Genomic DNA, 19,838 nt, shown 5'->3' with positions numbered 1-19,838 from the left:
ATATTTGACACACTTATGATACATTTTTAAAGTCTTGTAAAATGCAAAGTGCGAAAATACAATTCCCCTAGGTGGATTAGGAGAACACTATTAAATATTGTCCTCTTTGGACATAACCCACAAGGTTTTGCTTTTGTGCAGAATTAAAGTCCCATCTAAAAAGCCTCTATTAGGTTGAGGTGTCCACCTCTTAATAAAGAAGGCTTTGTTCTCCTTAACTTCCGATGTGAGATAACCAAGATTTAGGCACTTTTGTGTAATACTCCATATTCATTTTTGGGAATTATTTTTTTATAAATAAGAAAGTACAAAGAATAAAGTTAAAGTATTTTTATTAGACGAATAATATTATTCACATAAACATATAGTTTGGGTAAGCCTACAGTTGCAATTTAACTATGCAGCCTACTTTTTGTACCTAATTATATTATAATTCGATTTTATTTTATTTTTCCAATATATATAAATTTAAAAAATAAGAATTTGAATTTTAAAACAGGTTATAGTGAACAAAGGTTTCACATGTTATAAATAAGAGAAGGAAAAAAAAACCTAACTTTTCCTAATCAGTCGTTTTCTTCCTCCCCCAAAGATTTTCTCTCCTCCTCTTATCCTCATGCGTTCTTTTCTCTCTTCTTCCTCGTCACACCTCTTTCTCCTCATACAAGCTACTTATCCTCCCATCCCTTGAGTTTTCGTCGCCTTCTAGGCGTGTGGTGCATGCAGTGTGCTAGTGTGGTGTGCGAGTGTGACGTCGGGGCGAGTCGAGGGTGTGAGCGTCCAGTCGATTCTTGTGTGAGGGTGTGCGGTGTTGTGCGAGCGAAGGGTGCTAGCGTTGAGTGGTGTGCATGAGGCTTAAGTGGGTGTGCGGTTCAAGTGTGGGGGTGTTGAGCGAGGTTGAGTCCTCGAGTGTGTGGTGTGTGTTGCGACGAGTCGAGTGTGTGGTGTTGTGCGTGGAGTGTGTTGCAACGAGTCAAGGCACGTGTGGGCTGGTATTGCGGCCGTAATCCTTCGTCGCGTCGCTGAAGAGTTGGTCCAGTATAACAAAAAATATATATTTCTTTTCTACTTTAGTTAAATTGTAAATTTGTAATTCTTGTACATATCTTGGATTAAGTTGTGTTGTAAATAAAGCATAGTAAAAGTTAAAATAAATCAGATTTACAATTGTATTAGTAGTTCTTACGATGTTATAATTTCTTAATTCTGATTTTATAGTAATTATATATACACTAGTTTAGGTTTATGTTGTTATGAACAAGTATAATATAAGTTGAAAATAAATCAGATTCACAAACAACTTATTATTAGTTCCTAAATTTGTTAGTTTTAATAAAGTTTATGAAAGGAAAGTTTAAACAACAAGAAAGATTTTTTTTATTATTTTGAACATCGTGTTTTACATAGTTAGATAAGTTGGTTTTTTGTTTTATTAATAACTAGTGAGTGTCCCGGGCGATGTCTCGGGTTGTTACTTTTCATAACTTTTTGTCAAGTGAGGAAAAATTGGCGTAATGACATGATAAGTAATTGCATTATTTTTAACAATAAACCCTTAAAAGTTTGGGGATGAAAGCAATAGCTTTACTTTCTACAAGGAATTGGAGTAAGAGTTTATGTCTATATATACCTCCGTCCCAAAATATAGTTCCCATTTCCATTTTGGGTGTCCCAAAATATAGTTCCCATTTCCATATTTAGTTCCACATTTTTCCGTAATTTGTCTAGAAAAATCGTGTTCCATCATTTATTTGCTTCTTGAATTTTGTTTTTTCCTTTATTTATTCAACCAAAATGTTACAATTAATAATCTTTCACCAATTATTCTCCACTCTCTCTCCTAAAATCATCTTTTCCCATACAACATTTATTTAAATAAACAAAAAATCTTTACTATCCCTCTTATATTCTATTTGCATGAATTATCGTGAAAAAAGGGAAATGAGAACTATATTTTGGGACGGAGGGAGTAGTCTCTTGTTGTTATCATAAAAAGGTTACGTATCTAACTATTTGTGCAAATCTTTTAATGAGATATAATTATAAGAGATTATGATATTTTATCTTGAAATACTAAACAATGGTGTTATTTTGGATTAATGGTTAAGCTTTCACTTTTCATTTCAAAGGTCACGTGTTAAATACCTTGTAACTACACAACATTATTTTTTGAATTGAGGGTTTGACTTGAAGTATTTTCATTAGAGCCTTACAAGAGAGTGTCATGTGGCACACAAACTTTCTTAGGAACGCCAAAATTTCATTTATTAATATAATACTTTATGATAATAACACTAAATACAACTTAGCATAGTGGTTGGAACTTTAGTATATGTACTTGAGGTCTTGGGATCAAATCCTATACTATGCAATTTCTTAATTTTTTTATTGTACATGGATTACATGAACTAAAACTTCATAGGGAAAGCGCCACGTGGCACATTTTCTTGTTTTCGCACGCCTTTTAATATATTAGTATAGATATCAAGGACTTAGTACTGAAATACTTTTATTATTCAATTAGGTCCCAATTTCATAAGCAAAATGTTTTAAGTAGTCAACGAAGATTCTCTGTTACAAGGTATGTACGCGTATTAGTTCAATTAAATAAGTTAGTATCATGTTTAAGTTCTGAATTGTTTCATTGGAACCTAGAGTCATGATAGGGAATAAATGCATGGTTATGATTGAATAGTCAGCGAAGATTCTTCGTTACAAGGTACGTACACGTATTAGTTCAAGTAAATACGCTAGTATCATGTTTAAGTTATGAATTGTTTACTGTAACCTAGAGTCATGATTGGGAATAATTGCATGGTTATGATTGATGAGATTGTTTGGTAACATGAAATCAATTGGAAATTGCATATATTTCCTTTTTGTATGACTTGTGAATTGGAATGAATAATTATTGAAATGCGTAATTCTATCGTATCACAAGTATGATATGAGAATTGGATTGAAATCCTATGATTTATTGTTGTAGAAGGGTTGTTACAAGAGGTTGCCTAGACTAAAGACTTGAGTAATATACATTAGAAGGATAACTAAATAATCATATGCATAATGTTGTATGAATAAATATCATTAAGAAGGATAGTTGCTGATAAACTTGTTTGTAGTTGGAATCCCTACAAGTAATGAACGATGGGGGAGTGTGGGACTCGTTCTGCACTCCTACACAAGTCTGCTGTTACGACATTATAGTCCTTATAATTTTTGATAACTCAAGTAGGAGGAAGGTTCCGTACGATCTTGGAGGTATGGATACTAAGGTAATGGGTGTGAAGCGACACAAACCTACATTTGTATTCCATCTAATAGACCGAGTTGTCTATTAAGGATTAAGTTTCCCGTATGATTCTAAGAAGATGGTGGTGCCCGTTCATTGTCAATTAAATTATAAAAGAAATGAAATGTAATATTCTTATAATATCATGTTTAGGAATGGTTCTTATTATCCTGATTATGCTTAGTGTATTATTTAACTTTTTAAGTACGTACTCAGCATAGTTGATTGCTTGATATTTGTGTTTACTTGTTGTCATGTGATGAACCATTGATATCCAATGGGGAGTAGACTAGGTATGTTGATGATGTTGCATGAGTTTAGGCACAAATGGGATACTTTTGATTATGAACTTTAAGAACGTTTTAGTTGAACCTTCTAGAGTTTATTTATGATTTACTTAGTTAATGTTTTTAAATAAAACGGGAGTCAATTTAATGGTGATTTTCGAGTTGTAGTTAAATTTCATTTTATTTTCGTTACAATTTAGTTTCCATAATAAAGAGTATGTTAATGTTTTAATTTCAATAAGTCTTGCGTTTCACCACGGCGGTAACGATCCCAAAATTGATGCAACGTTGTGTAGATGTGTATGGATTATGGGGGTGTTACGATAAAACCAAGTAAAAAATTAAGAACAAGAATGTTAAAAATTCCAAATTTATATTATATTATATCGATTGGATTGGTCTTATTCGCCTCTGAATGGTTGAGCCCAAATCCAGTGCGAGAATACCTGAGCTCGAAATTTTAAGTCGAAGTCCAATTTCAAGCATTTCTCAGTTTGATCACCCCTGTGGATTAGCACATTACTCAAGGATGTTGATAATATATAGTGAGTTGAAACTAATTCACACTCCTACATACTACGTGTTCCAACGACTTTCCTAGTGCTTGCCTCTGTTTCCGTTCCTCCAACAATCCTTGCTATGTGAAAGTCTGAAATTTTTGCAGTCAACTCCTCATTAAGTAAAACGTTGCTTGGTTTAAGATCTCGATGAATAATCCCAAGCCTCGAGTATTGGTGAAGATAAAGAAATCCCCTGACTATTCCCAAAATTATGTCAAAACGCTTTTTCCAGTCTAAAAATACAAAATGCCTTTGTCTTCTTGCAATATATCAAACATATAAAAAAGTGTTACAAGAGCAAACAACCAAATAATCTTAATTCTATGTGATTAAGAACTCAGTTGTAGTTGATCAAATAAACAAGAGTTTAGGCTTCATTTGGGCAGGAATTCATAGACTAAAATATTTTCAATTTCATGCAATACCCAAAATGCCTTACAAGGATCCGATGTTGGAGTTTGGAAATCAACTTAACCTGAGTCCTAAAATCTTCAAATACTTGCACTGATACACTTAAGAGCCTCTTTAACATCAATTTTCACCCCATTTGGAAATTTCCCGTGTGCAATGTTACACATTGTTATGATAGGTTAGCAAACTTGCAAGTTGCACCTATCATAAGACATATAGATATATCCTTAAAATAATTGATACTTTATATACAAAATCAAATCCTTCGGCTCCTAGTTTATTTGCGTCTGCAATGTTGTTTGAAGCATCAAGTATGGTTTCCCAGTTCAAAAAAGGCACATACATGCTTTAAGGACCATCTTCATTGAACTCAAAGGAGCTTGCGACGTCGTTAGCGTAAACAATTTCATATAACTATTGGTCTACAAAAATGTAGTGATAACTGAAAACCCTATGATTTTGGTGAATTCTATCCATTGCATTTTATTTTTTCTAGAAAAAAACACCACAACACATATATATCACATATTATTGTCTAACTAATTGAAAAAAAAAACTGTTTTTAATAAGTCAACCTTTGGTTGCTCTTCTCGAAATAAGTCAATCTTTTGATTATTTAAGAATAAGTTAACCTTATATTTAATTTTGCTGTAAACGAGTTAATTAATGACGTTGAAATTATGATAAGTGTCACATTTTGTGATTTAACTCGTATATAGCAAAAATAAATACAAGGTTAACTTATTCATAATTAATCCAAAGGTTGACTTATACTTTAAGAAGAACGCACAAAGATTAACTTTAGTAAATTTAATTTCCAAAATATTATAGAAGTGAATGTCGCAACCTACTTACCTTGTAGCTTAGCAGCTCTGCTTTTTTGTATATGATAGATCAATAATGTCACACATATAAGAATGAAACAACAGCTAAGCAAAGAATTACAACTCGTAGAGGTAAACTCACTTTTGTAGAACAAGTGAACATTATCAACCCATTATAAAACATGGGTCATACACCCGACTGCACAGTGATGTGCGTGCACCTGATATGAAAGGATAATTCTTGAAACATCAAACACATCGGCATAATGAAATAAACAAAAGATTATAAAGAATGCCTTGACTTTCGATTTGATATCAAATTCAATCAATAACTTCTCTTTATGAATTATAGCAGTAATCTTATACTCTGTATGCTTCTATATAGTTGCTACATTGTTTTGTTGGAAATTAAACCACTAACTTTGATCGAATATTTTGTTTTTTTATAAGTAAAAATATAGTCATGTGTGGGTTTGTAAGATTCGTCTCGATGTGTAGATTCATAATATCAACTTTTTAAAATTTTTACTTAAACGAAATAAGAGATAGTATAATATCTTGAAAACCGCGCACCAACAATGTAGGCATGTAGCAACCAAATCAAAGTAGAGGGAGTAATAATCTTTGCCTAAAATACTTATTTTTCTTTGCGCCAATGCTATGCTTTCTTTCTTTCTCTCCCTACTTTTTTTTTCCTCCATTGAAGAAAACACCATGGATGATGGACAAAAAAATGAGAATAAGAGAAACAAACTTATTCTTAAAAAAATCAGTAAAATTCAATTTTTCATCCTAAGAAATATAGGTTTTGGACAAAAATATATATTCAAGCTTTCGAATTCAAATTTTGTAACTAAATGGGGTTTTATAGATTTTGGTTTGAAATATAAATTAGTGAAGCTTACAAATGGAGGGAGAAATGTAGAATTAATGTATCTTCAATAATCGTCTCAAGGGCTTCTATGTCTAGAGTTGAAAAGTATCTCCTTAGCATTTTTATGGAATTGGTGAGATATAACATAAAAAAGGGAAATGACTTTCACAATTTATTCATTGCAAACTCAAATCACCAACATGTCAAGAAACTTAGAAGAACATACATGGCATGATTTTGTTGTTTTTTGACATAACACATGGCATGATTTTGTAAAAAATGACATATTGCATGTAACAATATAAGTGATATGCTAATGTTTTTTTTACAATTAGTATGATATGATTTGTTTTATACCTTTATGTTATTATCATATATTTATTTTATTCTCGTGATTATTTCATAGCTTGTTTGTTTCTCAAGTCCTATATGTACATGTTTTTTTTTTTTTATTATTTATATATATATGATGTTCTATGTTTGATATCTCCATGCTCTTTTAATGTTCTTATTCATATTTGGGATTATTAATAGTTTTTTTTTTGTTTCTCAAGTCTTATATGCATATGTTCATTTATAGTCAATATGATGTTTTGTGTTTGATAACTTAATGTTCTATTTATGTTTTTATTTATTTTTGCGATTTTTAATAGTTTTTTGTTTCTGAACTTTTATATACACACGTTCTTTTATAATCAATATGATGGTTTTTATTTGATATCTTCATGTTCTTTTTTATGTTTTCATTCACTTTTGTGATTTTTAATGGTTTTTTGATATCTCGAAGAAAAAAATAAATGTAACGTCTTAATTTGTCAGAAAAATTATAAAGATTTTTTATCAAAAAAATGGTACAAAAGAACTGTTTTAACAAATAGTCCTTTTTCTTAAGGGGGTAATATATTCCTTTATTGTTTAACTTGCAATATGTTTTTTACATGATTGTTGAAAAGCAATTTGTTAGCGAGTGGTGTTTTTTACATGATATTTTTCTAATGGAAAATATGCTTTTCTCTCTCTATAGTTCTTGTATCATAAACTATTTTAATAATTTAAGAAGGGGTAGTTTGTAAGTGGTTGGGGTGAGAATTTTGGGAGAAGCGGTTACTTCTCTTTTCTTGTTTTTAGCTTAATAATGAAAGTTATAACAAAAAACTAGATTTTATTTCTAGCTAGATCCAAAATAACGTTTTATTAGCACACCACTCTTCATGGTCTCGACTCTCGCGTCCATATAGTAATTTGTGATTATAACTCACTATAGCATGCTCAGAAAGAAAAGTAATAATACTATATTGAATCAGAAGAAGATTATATGATAAACTCCAAGCAAACGAGCTACTATCACATGGATTGCCATGTCTGAATTGCATAATAATCTCTTTGCTTCACGATTAATTGCAGTGACATTGAAGGTGTCATTTGAAGTTTGACTGAGGTGAGAGGATTATGGTCTTACGGAAAGCTTTTCTAGTGAATTGTAGGAGAGACTCTCACGTTAAAGTTAAAAAGTTTTTGAGATTTTTTGTCCCACACCGGAAGGAAATTAGAAACTCCATGAGAAATAAGGCTATAAGAATGAGAGAGGTGGTTTTTGCAAAAGTATCTTTGCGCTTGGGGCAATGACGCAGCTAGTGAGGTAATAACCGAGGCGCGTCAATTGCTGGTTGAAAACTATTTCCAAACCCCCTCCTCGGCCTGGGCTTGACCTTGGCCGTCGAGAATTTCTGGAAGGGCTCTCTTTCGAGGGTAAAGCCCTACAATTCTTAGTCTAAATTTTAATCTTCATTATATAAATAATTATTAATATTAAATTGATTATACCCAAATGTAACGATGTAAATCATAATCTCTCGATGTTGGTTTAATTTTGTAGATTATGCTATAAATATGCTCAATTTGATAGCTAAATAAAATTGGCGTCACAACTCAGAATTGAAAAGAAAAAGTTTAAGAAAAAGTTTGTTTTGAATTATTCAAGCCCATACCAGAACTGTCTATAATCAAAGGTAAATTGCTATGATAGTTATATAATGATGCACATTTTAATCATATTGTTGGGTTGTTTTAATTTTTAATCCTTAATTATGTTGGGGAGTTGCTAAAAATTGGATATTGAAAGTTAGTTAGTAATCTGGTTATATTTTATATTTGTATTGTCTTGGAGTTCATTAATGCACACAACCTGTTTGATGAAATGCCCAGCTGAAGGTGGACTAAATTTTGGGTTGATTGAATCATTACACTTACAGAAAGTGTAATTCTTTTGGTAAATCATCATGGAATTGGGGCAATATTTTCTAGATGGTAATCCGGATGCTGTCGAGTTCTGTCCTCATGACGGGTTTCTGAACATCCTAGCTGTTTCTACATATACTTTACAAGAGGGTGATCAGCCAAGTCGATTGGGGAGCATTTCATTGTTTGATGTCAATGGTAGTAGCTGCAGTCTCGACCGTATTGGTAGTGTTGAAACTGCTGGTATCTTTGATATTAAATGGAACCCGGTTGGGGGTGGCGCGAGTCCTTTGCTTGCTCAAGCTGATGCTGATGGGTGCTTGAGGATTCATGGTCTTGAGTGTTCTTCAAATGGAACAAGTTTGACAGGTTTGATAATCTCTTCTACTTCTGAAGGTTTGGATTTGAATGTACCTTCACATCTCTCTTATTGTGTGACTGTTAGGTAGAAGCCAAATAAATGCAACCATCTTAGTTTTGGCAGACTACTAGATTCTGCAAATTAATGTCTTAACTCTTATGTAGATGATTAATTTTCCCCACGTATTTTTAATGATTTGTGTTTCCTGGTGTGGGCAATGTCAAGGGAATCGTGCATCAAAGCATTTAAGAGTGATGTCTTTAGTGAAATATTGTCCTAAGATGGGAGTAAGCTTATTTCAGAGCGAATACTGTTTGATGATAACGTACTGAGATTCTGCAGAGGAGATACAAACTGTATATGATTTTTTCCGAGCATATTATTACAATAAAACAGATGGTGAATTGCTGAGTAGTGTCGGGGCAGGTGTGCAGGGCCTGATTTGGTACATACTTGTTGACATTAGTAGACTCGCGCTTCATGCGTATCATAGGTTGCGCTGAAGGAGAATTCAAATTTTGCCATTACAAGTTTTTTGTTTTGTTTATTTAAAGTATGTTGATGAATTTGAAGTAGAAATATGAGGAGGAGCTTGTAACCTTTCAACTAAGATAGAACGAAAGCATTTAGAACTTTCATCAGAATCATGAAAAAACAAGCATGGAAGTGTTGGTTAAGGTAGAAGTAAGAGCGTAAAGGCCTGTGATCCGCATTAACTAAAATCATGGAAAAGCAAAGCCTTATCGTTTGTTGTCATTTAAACTGTTAATACTCAAGGCTCAGGTGAGGAGTTAGGAGTCCTTCAGGAGTTTCCTTCCATGTAAAAGATACAATGTTGCATTGCATGTGATTCTAAATACTTTGAAGTTGTAGTACATGCTTATGCATAGCTACTTTGATGATGCTGAAGGTTCTAAAGGTAACATGTTTGAAAATGCAGGGGCCTTACTTAAAGAGAGCTGTGGCATTCATATCAGCTCCTCGATGTGCCTTTGCTTAGATTGGAACCCCTCAGCCATGTCACTAGCAGTTGGGCTTTCTGATGGCTCTGTCTCTGTTGCCTCTCTCACAGAATCAGAACTCATTGAAGATCAACAATGGAAAGATCATGACTTTGAGGTTTGGGCTGCTTCCTTTGACACCCACCAGCAATCTATTTTATATACTGGTTCAGATGACTGCAAATTTCTTGGCTGGGATTTAAGAGACGGTTCTCCGATGCCAGCATTCAAAAACTCAAAGTCTCACAAAATGGGTATTTGTTGTATTGTCAAGAACCCTAATGACCCGTATTCTTTACTTACTGGTAGCTATGATGAACACTTGAGGGTCTGGGATGTCAGATCAATCTCAAAGCCCGTGAATGAAACTTCTATTGGTCTAGGGGGTGGAGTTTGGAGGATCAAATATCATCCTGTTATTTCAGGCCTCGTTTTGGCAGCTTGTATGCATAATGGATTTGCCATTGTCAAGACAACCGGTGAGATTCCTGAGGTGATCGAGACATATGACAAGCATGGCTCGCTTGCCTATGGAGCAGATTGGCGGAGACACAGCTCAGATGAGGAAGGGAAGAGGGAGGGTAATGTGGTGGCTACTTGCTCATTTTATGATCGGCTGGTTCGAGCGTGGATCCCAGAGTCAGATATTCATGCCTGAGGCTGTAATTCTGATTGTATCAAAACTGGACCTTTTAACTTTCAAGTCATCTTAGACTAGGTATGGTTGTTGGAACTAACTCTTTGAATTTTTTTCCCATCAATGCTTTTTGAAATAATTCTTTCTCGTGGTCATGGAAAAAGTTACTTTTATTTGTCATTCATCCTCAAGATTACAAGTGGGTGGGGACATATTATTGTAATTTAGTTTTAGTCCTAACTAGGGGAGTATTGTGCTAAATTTCAAATAGGAGCTTACGTTTCTCTGTGCATACTACCAAGAGAATTGAACCATATTTCATCAGATTGATTGCAATGTGAAGCATACTTACTACGAAAATTGCTCACATAAACTTGACGGATGCAAGGTTGAAATTTTTGCACAAATTTCAGAAGGAGACAATTTCAGCAACAGGAACTTTTTTCAGAGAAAGATAATGTTTTTGAGGCTAGAACTAAAGGTTAGCCCACACTTCAATAGTCACTACTTTTCTACCATTAAGACAAATTATGGTTGGGTTGATAGCACTACCTTATCATTTGTCTTCGCTTCTACTTGTACTTTTCTGTTGTTAGATTATACATTTTGGATTCTTCATTCCTACCCATGTTACTCCATGCCATGCTTTCTAGATACCACACTTGAACACTGCAAATTAGATCAAAACAAAAAGATAACGGAACAAACTTCTCGGATCAAGCCCCTACAATCCGCATTTATAGCTGATATCCCTTGTAGCCCCTGCCAAAATAGAACACTCCAAAACTTGCACCTGCATTTATATATTTCTGTCTATATTGCTTACTTGGTTGTCCTCTTCAGCTAAAGAGGTTAGATATAGTGCACCTGTTTTTTGTATGCGCAGTGTGATAGTTGCTTTTTAGGACACTGGTCTTTTCATCATGAGGAAATAAGTTTAGGAAAAGTAAGCCGAGAAGTCAGATAAAAGCCAACCAGTTCAGATAATTACTGGGTCAAGTTCATACTAAATGAACGAAACTGAGATATCCACCGTATTGTGAGAGAGGGAGTAGACAAACGCGGGTGGTGTGGTGGGTGGGGAGGTGGGTGGGTAAATGTGACTGCTGTATTTCTTTCACAAACAGGTCATGTATGTTGGTTTGGCTTTTACTAGTTCTGGTGAAATTCCATATGAGGGAATAGTGTCATATAGATGAAAGATTAAGTGAAGTGGACAATAACGTTGAAGAGTGATAAATGCGGTGGTCCTAAAAATTTGCATCGTACACTGTCAACACTGAGTTACCTTGAACTTGAAGCTCTAGCTGAATAATAAGTTCTTTGGATTGAACTTCTCCACCCTCCAGTAGACCAGTATATATGTCCTCCAGATTTTGGCCTTCGAGCAACGGCATTTAGCAATTAGTATCAGTTGGAAAAATGTTGGCCTACCTAGTTACTACACACAATAATTGTTCCTGGCATCAACTATTTTGTTAAAAAATATCGAGTTTTTTTACCTTATACTCGGTTTTTCTACCTTGTACCTATTGTCTCTTCAGTTTCTACATTGTACCATAACTTTTTCAAATTCCACACGGTACACTTAAACTTACCTTTTCTAATGCACATTGCCCCTACCATTAACTAGATGTCATTAATTTCGTTTACTTTTTGTAATCTAGTAGAACTAATTTAACTTACCTATAATTTAAATCTTGGAGGGACCATTTATGTTCATTTTGGGGTACCTTCTTTGTTCTTCACTTTTGACAGGAGGCAAAAAATAAAAGAGTCATTTACTGTTCTTTGTACCTCAGATATACGATATTCCCCATAGCATGATTGAACTGGACATTGCACTGAAATCCTCGAGTCAACATCATCTTCTTTTCCCTCCCTTTTTGGTTTGATTTAGCATAAGAGTAAGTTAATCTTGCTATGAGTAACCCAAGTCTTTGATGTCAATTTTACGACAGAATAAAAGGAAGAAGAAAGAGAAATAATATTTATTACCTCAAGTACACACTCTTAGTTAATACCTATGTGACTATGTTGCTCGGACTCGTGTGTTTTAATCAGAAATGTCATATCGGACACAGTTACATGTTCAAGTGCCTCCCTCAACTATTTTACGGAAAAAAAAATTCATTACTTAAATATACAATAAAGTATCCAAAACAACTCATACTTATATCGAAATATCCGACACATGTCTTTGAGGCAATATCATAGTTTTAATCTATGTAGGAAATCATTAAATATTTGATAAAAAAATTGTTCGCATTGTGAGATGGAGACCCACGGGCCACGGGTATGTTTTTACTAGTATCGAGCAATCAGAATCTTTAAAGAGTGAGTGACTTTGTTCAATTATAGGAGAGAACAATCAACATGCAAATACAAACAACAAACTTCATTTTCAGTGTTCAAAGAGCTGTGGCTCACAGAATATCAAAGTGATTGCTTAATTACTTGTTGTCTCCTTCTTTTTTATTGGTTTCTTACTGCCACTCCCTTCTCTCTATCTCTTTCTCTCTCTTATCTTCACAACATATACTAAGCTCAAGAACTGCCACTGGGCTTGATAACTACCACTTTCATGAGCTATCCAATTATTAGAAAAAATCTTAATCACCCAATATTTCTTACATCTAACATTTATTTTGAAATAATTTTCTCTTTCTCTATCTGCCACATGTTTATTTTTCTCTGTTATCTCACCAATCATCACACCCTAAATATGCTTAGCTAACTCCATGCAAAAGCATAGAAACTGTCTACAATTTATACACTGTATTTACTTCCTAAGCTCATTTATATGCTTATAATGTCATAATCTCAAAGAAAAAAAGTAGCAATTTTTTTAGCAAAAAGTTTGATTCTTGAAGATGGATTTGAGGAGAATTCCATGGGGAGGTTTTGTACTGTCCTGGGTTTTCTGCATACTGTGCTTCAAAGCTGTGTGTGATGTACCAGTGTTTTCTGTGAAGTTCTTGCAGGGTCCTCCTGAGTTATCAAATCTTAAATCAGCTACATTTGTTTTTGAAGCTTCACTAACAAGTACAAGACAAACATGTTCTAATTGTAGCTTCAGTTGCAAGGTTTGGTTATTTGTGATTCTATGGTAAATTGTCCTTTTATTTTCCTTTATGTCCCATTGTACTAGTATGTATGAAAAAACATTTTGATCTGGGATCTTGTTTTATAGTTTTCAATGTGACTGATCAAATTTTCATAATTTCTACCGGACATTGCTATATCTACCCGGTGGGTAATCTTCCCACTATTAATAGAAGCATTAAAATATTATTAATCCAGTGAGTTGGATTCCACTATCATCACTTACCATTACTCTCTAGTAGTGGTGGGTATATTATCCGGTGGGTAGACTAATTATTTTCCATTTCTACCAATGCTTTCTTAATTAGAGAATATTCAGGTTAAAGGTGTGTCTTGGATAAGGTAAAAACTCAAGTGTAACATTAATCCTCTATTATGTTGCATGCACAAGATTGGGAATTTAGGGAGGTGGATTGGTTTTTATTTTCCTTTACCTATGTACACAAGTTTCATGGCTTTACATGGCTTGTAAGTTGTAAGTTAAATCAATTGTAGAATCTATGTTTCAGAAAGAAGTAAGTGCTAACTAAATTGTTGGCAAATCTTTTGCAGTTAGATGATGCCATTTCCTCAGATTGTGGGGGGAGGAATGTTTCATATGTGGGCTTGAAAGATGGATATCATAGCTTGCAGGTCTGTGCTAACGCACTGCAAGGAGTTGGCTGTGCTACCTATAACTGGACCACTGGTAAACATTACTTATTACCCCCTCCGTCCTTAATTGTTTGCTACATTGCTTTCGTGAAGTTGAAACAAATTTACGTTAATATATAAGAAAAAACATTATCACATACGAATAAGTACAATCTTGTTAGATTTATAGCAACTTGTATTTTCAAAATATCAATTTTCTATAATTTTTACAAATACGTAATTAAAGATATTAATATACAAACAATTCATGTGCATTTTTGTTAGATTTGTCATAACGTGTGTAAGATATCAAATTTGACCACTTTTTATTTCTCTTCTCTTCAAATGTACTCCTTAAAACTTGTACCCCCATGTTGCAAAAAATTGAAACAGAGGAAGTATTTGAAAATCTTGTCATATTTAAAACTACAAAGGGTTAAGACAATGTGAGGAGTACATAAAGATTGAAACTCACTCAATAAACAAAAAATGAGTTTGTCCCCAGATAAGGTATGTTGGGAATATTGCCACAAAATTAATTTGGTCAGACAAAAATTAGATATAAAGCTGGATAAAATATGAATATACAGGATTCTGTATTCATGCTTCTGCTTCTTCAAGATTGAAAAAGGTGTTTGTTTAGGATGATACAATAAGTATTTGAATCTCAAGTGAAATTCTGAATCTTAATTTCCTGTCTTTGTCGATATGCTTTTTTGCAGATACAGTTCATCCTACAGCATACATTTCAGCTTCGTCATCTTTCACAAATGCTCCCAACGTTACTGTATATATATCATTCAGTGAACCTTGTAATGGTGAAGGTGGCTTCAGATGCTCTTCCGTCGACGCCTGCAACGTGAGTAGGTGGTCAGCTAAAATATTACTATTTTAGCAATGAAAAACTCATGATCATCTTTCTTTTCTCTTTGCCTCACTCACCTCACAAGCATTGCAACTTTTAATAATGCCTCTATAAAACATGTCACTGATGTATGTCTTCTGTGACAGCTTCTTGTGTATGGTTCTGGGCAAGTTATACCAAATACACTTCGAACTATCAAGCCAAACCTTACATACTCAATTGTTGTCAGCTTATCTACTAATGTTCAATATGGAAGAACAATACTTGTTATGGATAAAGGTTTCTGCACAGACAATGCTGGAAATCGTTTTATCCGACCAAAAAATTCAAGTTTCATAATACATGTTGGTGAGTTTATGGATCAATAGAGGAGCTTTCTCTCGTCTTAAATCTCTTACATCTTCCTAACATTGTTCCATATATTACCTTTGTTTCATGTATGTTGCGGTTTAATGCAGATAGAAGACGTGTTATGGTGAGCCTGAGAACCCATGTTCCTGAAAGGTTACTTGAGATTGGTGGTGCCACTAGAACTGTGCAGGCAACTAATAGTTTCAAGAATCTCAAGGTCTATCTTTATTTCACAGAGCCTGTTTTAAACACATCAGCAGAAATTTTGAGTTCTATCAATATGACAGAGGGAATGCTTCGCCCTATCAATGGAAGTAGCCTTGCTAACAGGAGATTCGGATATCTGGTTAGTGGGGGCTAGAATTCAGTGGCATTACATCTTTGCCCATACTCTTTGCTTGTATCCAAGCCTCTCTTTCTTGTTAGAGACCTGTATCTTATTCCTCTTCTGTATCCTTGTGTTTGTAGATTGAAAATATACCAAACGTTTCCATTATCTCAGTGACCCTTAATTCAAGTCTTGTCATCACTAGACAGGGCTCCCCTGTTTCTCCAGTCGCTCCTGCAATATTTCTTTATGGTAAACTGGAAAGTACTTTGTGATTTGATCTCTGCATTTACTTCTTTTTCTTTTAATTCTTCAGTTACTTTGTAAGGTGACCAGAGAGTAAATATTTCATGCGTAGTTTCCTTTTCATTCTTCCTTATGTTTTTTCAGATTCTAAGAGGCCGGCTGTGAGGTTAAGCACAACCTCTAAAATGAGAACAAAAGACAGTGATATTACGGTGTCAATTAAGTTCCTGAAGCCAGTCTTCGGCTTCAATTCTAGCCAAATCTCTGTTTCTGGGGGTCACCTAGAGAGGCAAGTTTTCTAATTCTCTTTAAATTGCATTATTGTATCTGCATTTGCAATTAATTCGTTCTAACTATTTTTCCATTCAAGCAGCTTTGAAGAACTGACGAGATATTTGTATGTTGCATTCATACAAGCCTACGACGGTATCGTGTCTATCAGCATTCCTGAAAATATGACTGCAGATGTCGCAGGGAATCCAAATTTGGCTTCTAATGTCTTACGAGTGAGGCACTGTAAGGATATTTGATTGACCTTATAATGTCCAAAATCTCCATTTTTATGGTTTTTTTCCCTTGTATAATAGTCTAAAAATCCTGATGATCATGTCAAATATCTTTTGCAGATTCTTTGCCTATGATATCAACCGTTCTTGGCATCTTTGTCACAGCATTGTTCGTAGCAACATGTTTGATGGCTGGTCTACTCACTATATCCACGGCAAGCCTACAATCTGCTGGGGCATTTCCTAGATCATCATCTTCATTGACTTCTGACCCAACAAAGAATCTCTTTGTATGAAAATGTCCTTTTTGTAGTTTTCATGCTGCAATGATATCATTAAATGAAGCATAACTTGAAAACTTCTTGAAATGATGCAGAGAATTGCGTGCTACATTCAAGTTTTTGCTTTTTCTAGGTGGCTGTCAGTCACTCTCCCCGTTGAATATTACGAATTCACTCGAGGCATAGAGTGGAGTGTTCCCTACCTCTGTCTTCCCTGGGAAAGTGACCATTCTCACCCCATGCTTTTTAGTTCAAACTCCTCCATAAGTTCACATTTCTTTAGAAACGGGCTCAGTAGCATTGCCCAAACAGTACAACTTGAGAAAGGCAGCTCGAATAAAGCTGGAGTAGTTTATGGGACTCCATTGACTGCAATGGAGTACCAATCTTTCTTTGTGGTCAGTAATAATTATGTTCCCTCTTAATTCTGTTCTTCCTTTTTTTTGCTTCTTTTTCATTAACATGTACTTATTCTTCTATGCTACCAGAGCCAAAATATTATTCCAGAAGCTGAATTCATAACAAGCTCCGAAAGTCCAACCAGGTACGCCTCTATGTTTCAAATCTAAGGTTAACTAGTTATGTAACCCCTGAAATGCATGGATAACGTTTATACTTTTGTCATAAGTGGAAAGTAAAAGAAGCATTAGTGAACTGACATGTGTCTCTAGGGGTTTGTATTTATTAAACTTTAGTGAAAGTTGGTGAACACAAAATCTTGAAGTTCCATAAAGAGGCTAGTGGAGAGATCTTTTACCTCGTCTTGAGTTATTGTACTGTAGAGTTATACTAATATGGTAACTTATTCTTCTTCTAATGCTTATGAGTTATGACATAGATGGATGGATTTCGAGAGGAGCATGTTCTGGTTAGCTGTAATCGGTGGCAGCTTGATTGTGGTCCATCTTTTTCTTCTCTTGGTACTGAAGTTCAGGAGGAATAATTTGAAAGTGAAATTTTATGGTGCTTTGGTTTTCCCCCGGTTTGAGTTATTCCTCATGATGCTTGCTGTACCTTGCTTTTGTTATGCTTCAGCTGTTGTAATCAAAGGTGGGTTGTTAACCTCATTTACAGTTTTCTTCTTTTAGTTTTTACTCTAATTATCTTTCCTCTTGTTACATTTGTGTTTATAGGGAAAACAACTTCGGGGACTGTAGTTGGTGTTCTACTATTGATTTTCGCATCATCTCTGCAATTAGCCTTGTTCATGTTCCTCTCCTATGGTATCACATTGGGATGGTTACTACAGTACAAGGAAGTTCATCAAGTAGGCCGGAAATTCCATTGGTATCAAGAATTAATCCGAGTTACCCTAGGTCCGGGTAAACGAGGCCAGTGGACATGGAGAAAGCAAGCAAACTCCATGTACTTGGCCATGTATGGTCCTTTGTTCGAAGATCTCCGAGGCCCACCAAAGTACATGCTCTCAATGATCACCGGTGGGACCCACATGCCTGTTGACCGAATCATTGCCTCTGAAGACGAGACTGAAGACGCCGAGGCACCTTTTATTCAAAAAATATTTGGCATCCTAAGGATATACTACACCTTACTCGAATCCATAAGGCGGTTCTTACTTGGTCTTTTAGCCGGTTTATACTCAAAAAACTCATCTTCTAAATCCCCTGTTACAATCTTGTTATGCATTACTTCTTTCCAGCTTTTCTTCCTAGTTCTTAAGAAGCCTTTCATCAAGAAAAAGGTGCAGCTAGTTGAGATCATATCTATTGCTTGTGAAGTGGGCATGTTTGCAGCTTGCTTGGCTATCCTAGATCGCGACTTCTCCACTAAAGCCGAGAGAGGAATTGGTATATTCATGCTTTCTCTCTTTTTACTCGGGTTTCTTGCATTAATGATCAACGAGTGGTATGCATTGTACAAACAAATACGAAAACTTGACACTTTAAAGAAATCATTCCTTGTGGGCTTAAGAACAGCTCTAGTAGGGTTCTTTCTGCTCTTTGTTCCTGAGAAGATAATGAAAAATCTTGAGAAGTGGCTGCCAGACGATACAGTGGAGCTAGATAACAAAGAAATCAGTAGACTGAATTCAATTGGAGGTGGAAGTCACAGGAGCTCTAGGAGTAGGAGCTCGAGCACAACTGATAAGCCGTGGTTGAAACAGCTAAGAGAAATGGCTAAGGCTAGCTTTAAAGAAGGGAGTTCAACTACTGCAAATGATCCTTCAAGTAGTAGTAATCCTAGATGGAGTGAGTTTTGGCGTGGGAAATTGAGTGGGAGTTCATCATCAAAGACTACATCTAGTGAGTTCAAGCCCAGGCCGAAGAATTTGTTTAAAGATATGGAAGCCATTTTTGCAAACAAGTAAATTTTCAATGTATATTCTTGCATTATAATGAAATTCTAATATTTCAGTGGATGTTTATGAAGGTTGGGCAACATAGTTTATGTAGATGGTCCATCAGTTTTGCTCACCTGAGGCAATTTTTAGTATATGGAGATGAAATAGCACGATTCAATTAGTGATGTTTTTATCCAAATTCAAGAAAGCTATATTTTATATATTGTCTCCTTCAATGGATTTCACAACATATGTAAATGGAGGATAAACTAGATTGGAGCCTACATTTCCAACATATTTGAAAAAGTTCTCATATATTCTTTATATTGTTTCACCTTGTAAGTGATAAAAGTTTGACCAAACACACGTTAAGATAATATCTTGTTTAACTATTATTAACCTTTTCCCAAAAATAACTAAAGTGGCTAATTATAATAAAATTTAAGACATCTGTATATAACATAATCTTTTGTGAATTTGAATTATTTGAACGTCGCTTTGTTTGTGAATTGATCTTTGTTAGTTTACCCTTATGCTTTTTTAAAGTCAAAGTTCATCAACTTTAACGTATTTTCGTATATTAGTCATCCATTTTTATAGGCATAGAAAAAAAATACCAAAGATGTGGTACTGGTGAAATAAAAATATTTGAAATTTAAAGATTTTGGTAAACGATACCAATGTACAAAAAACAACTGCAACTGCCAAAACTAAAGTGATGATAGTAAGCAGAAGC

At 34.6% G+C, this 19,838-nt stretch overlaps 2 protein-coding genes and 1 non-coding gene across 12 annotated transcripts; all 3 read left to right on the top strand.

Annotated features, from left to right (window-relative positions):
• The first annotated feature begins 7,790 nt into the window (after positions 1-7,790).
• Positions 7,791-10,913, top strand: LOC104894297 (uncharacterized). 7 transcript variants are annotated; one of them, XM_057395257.1, is made up of 3 exons: positions 7,791-7,887; positions 8,454-8,882; positions 9,788-10,629. In XM_057395257.1, exons 2-3 carry the CDS (start codon positions 8,528-8,530, stop codon positions 10,504-10,506), a joined length of 1,074 nt encoding a protein of 357 aa, XP_057251240.1. In that variant the 5' UTR covers positions 7,791-7,887; positions 8,454-8,527; the 3' UTR covers positions 10,507-10,629. The 7 variants fall into 7 exon arrangements, 5 of the variants coding, with proteins under 5 accessions (XP_057251240.1, XP_048500061.1, XP_057251239.1 ...); XR_008969631.1 differs by adding an exon at positions 10,899-10,913 and having other exon boundaries at positions 7,838-8,882; positions 9,788-10,566; XR_008969630.1 differs by adding an exon at positions 10,757-10,894 and having other exon boundaries at positions 7,838-8,882; positions 9,788-10,566.
• Positions 7,853-8,005, top strand: LOC125498115 (U4 spliceosomal RNA). The gene has a single exon (XR_007274881.1). It is a non-coding gene; the product is annotated as a U4 spliceosomal RNA (small nuclear RNA).
• A 14-nt stretch (positions 10,914-10,927) lies between the features above and the next one.
• On the top strand, positions 10,928-19,352 carry LOC104894296 (uncharacterized). Of its 4 annotated transcripts, none has more exons than XM_048644101.1 (13): positions 10,928-10,966; positions 14,143-14,278; positions 14,946-15,082; positions 15,235-15,436; positions 15,547-15,785; positions 15,908-16,019; positions 16,158-16,302; positions 16,387-16,529; positions 16,640-16,809; positions 16,896-17,198; positions 17,289-17,344; positions 17,639-17,850; positions 17,934-19,352. In XM_048644101.1, the coding sequence occupies exons 1-13, from the start codon at positions 10,943-10,945 to the stop codon at positions 19,127-19,129; spliced, it is 3,075 nt and encodes a 1,024-aa protein (XP_048500058.1). In that variant the 5' UTR covers positions 10,928-10,942; the 3' UTR covers positions 19,130-19,352. The 4 variants fall into 4 exon arrangements, with proteins under 4 accessions (XP_048500058.1, XP_048500057.1, XP_048500059.1 ...); XM_048644100.2 differs by lacking the exon at positions 10,928-10,966 and adding an exon at positions 12,876-13,571; XM_048644102.2 differs by lacking the exon at positions 10,928-10,966 and adding an exon at positions 13,430-13,594.
• The last annotated feature ends 486 nt before the right edge of the window (positions 19,353-19,838 follow it).

Source organism: Beta vulgaris, chromosome 5, assembly GCF_026745355.1.
Source record: "Beta vulgaris subsp. vulgaris cultivar EL10 chromosome 5, EL10.2, whole genome shotgun sequence".
NCBI lineage: Eukaryota > Viridiplantae > Streptophyta > Magnoliopsida > Caryophyllales > Amaranthaceae > Beta > Beta vulgaris.
The sequence above is the reverse complement of the archived record's forward strand: the minus strand, read 5'-3'. Positions and strand labels throughout refer to the sequence as shown.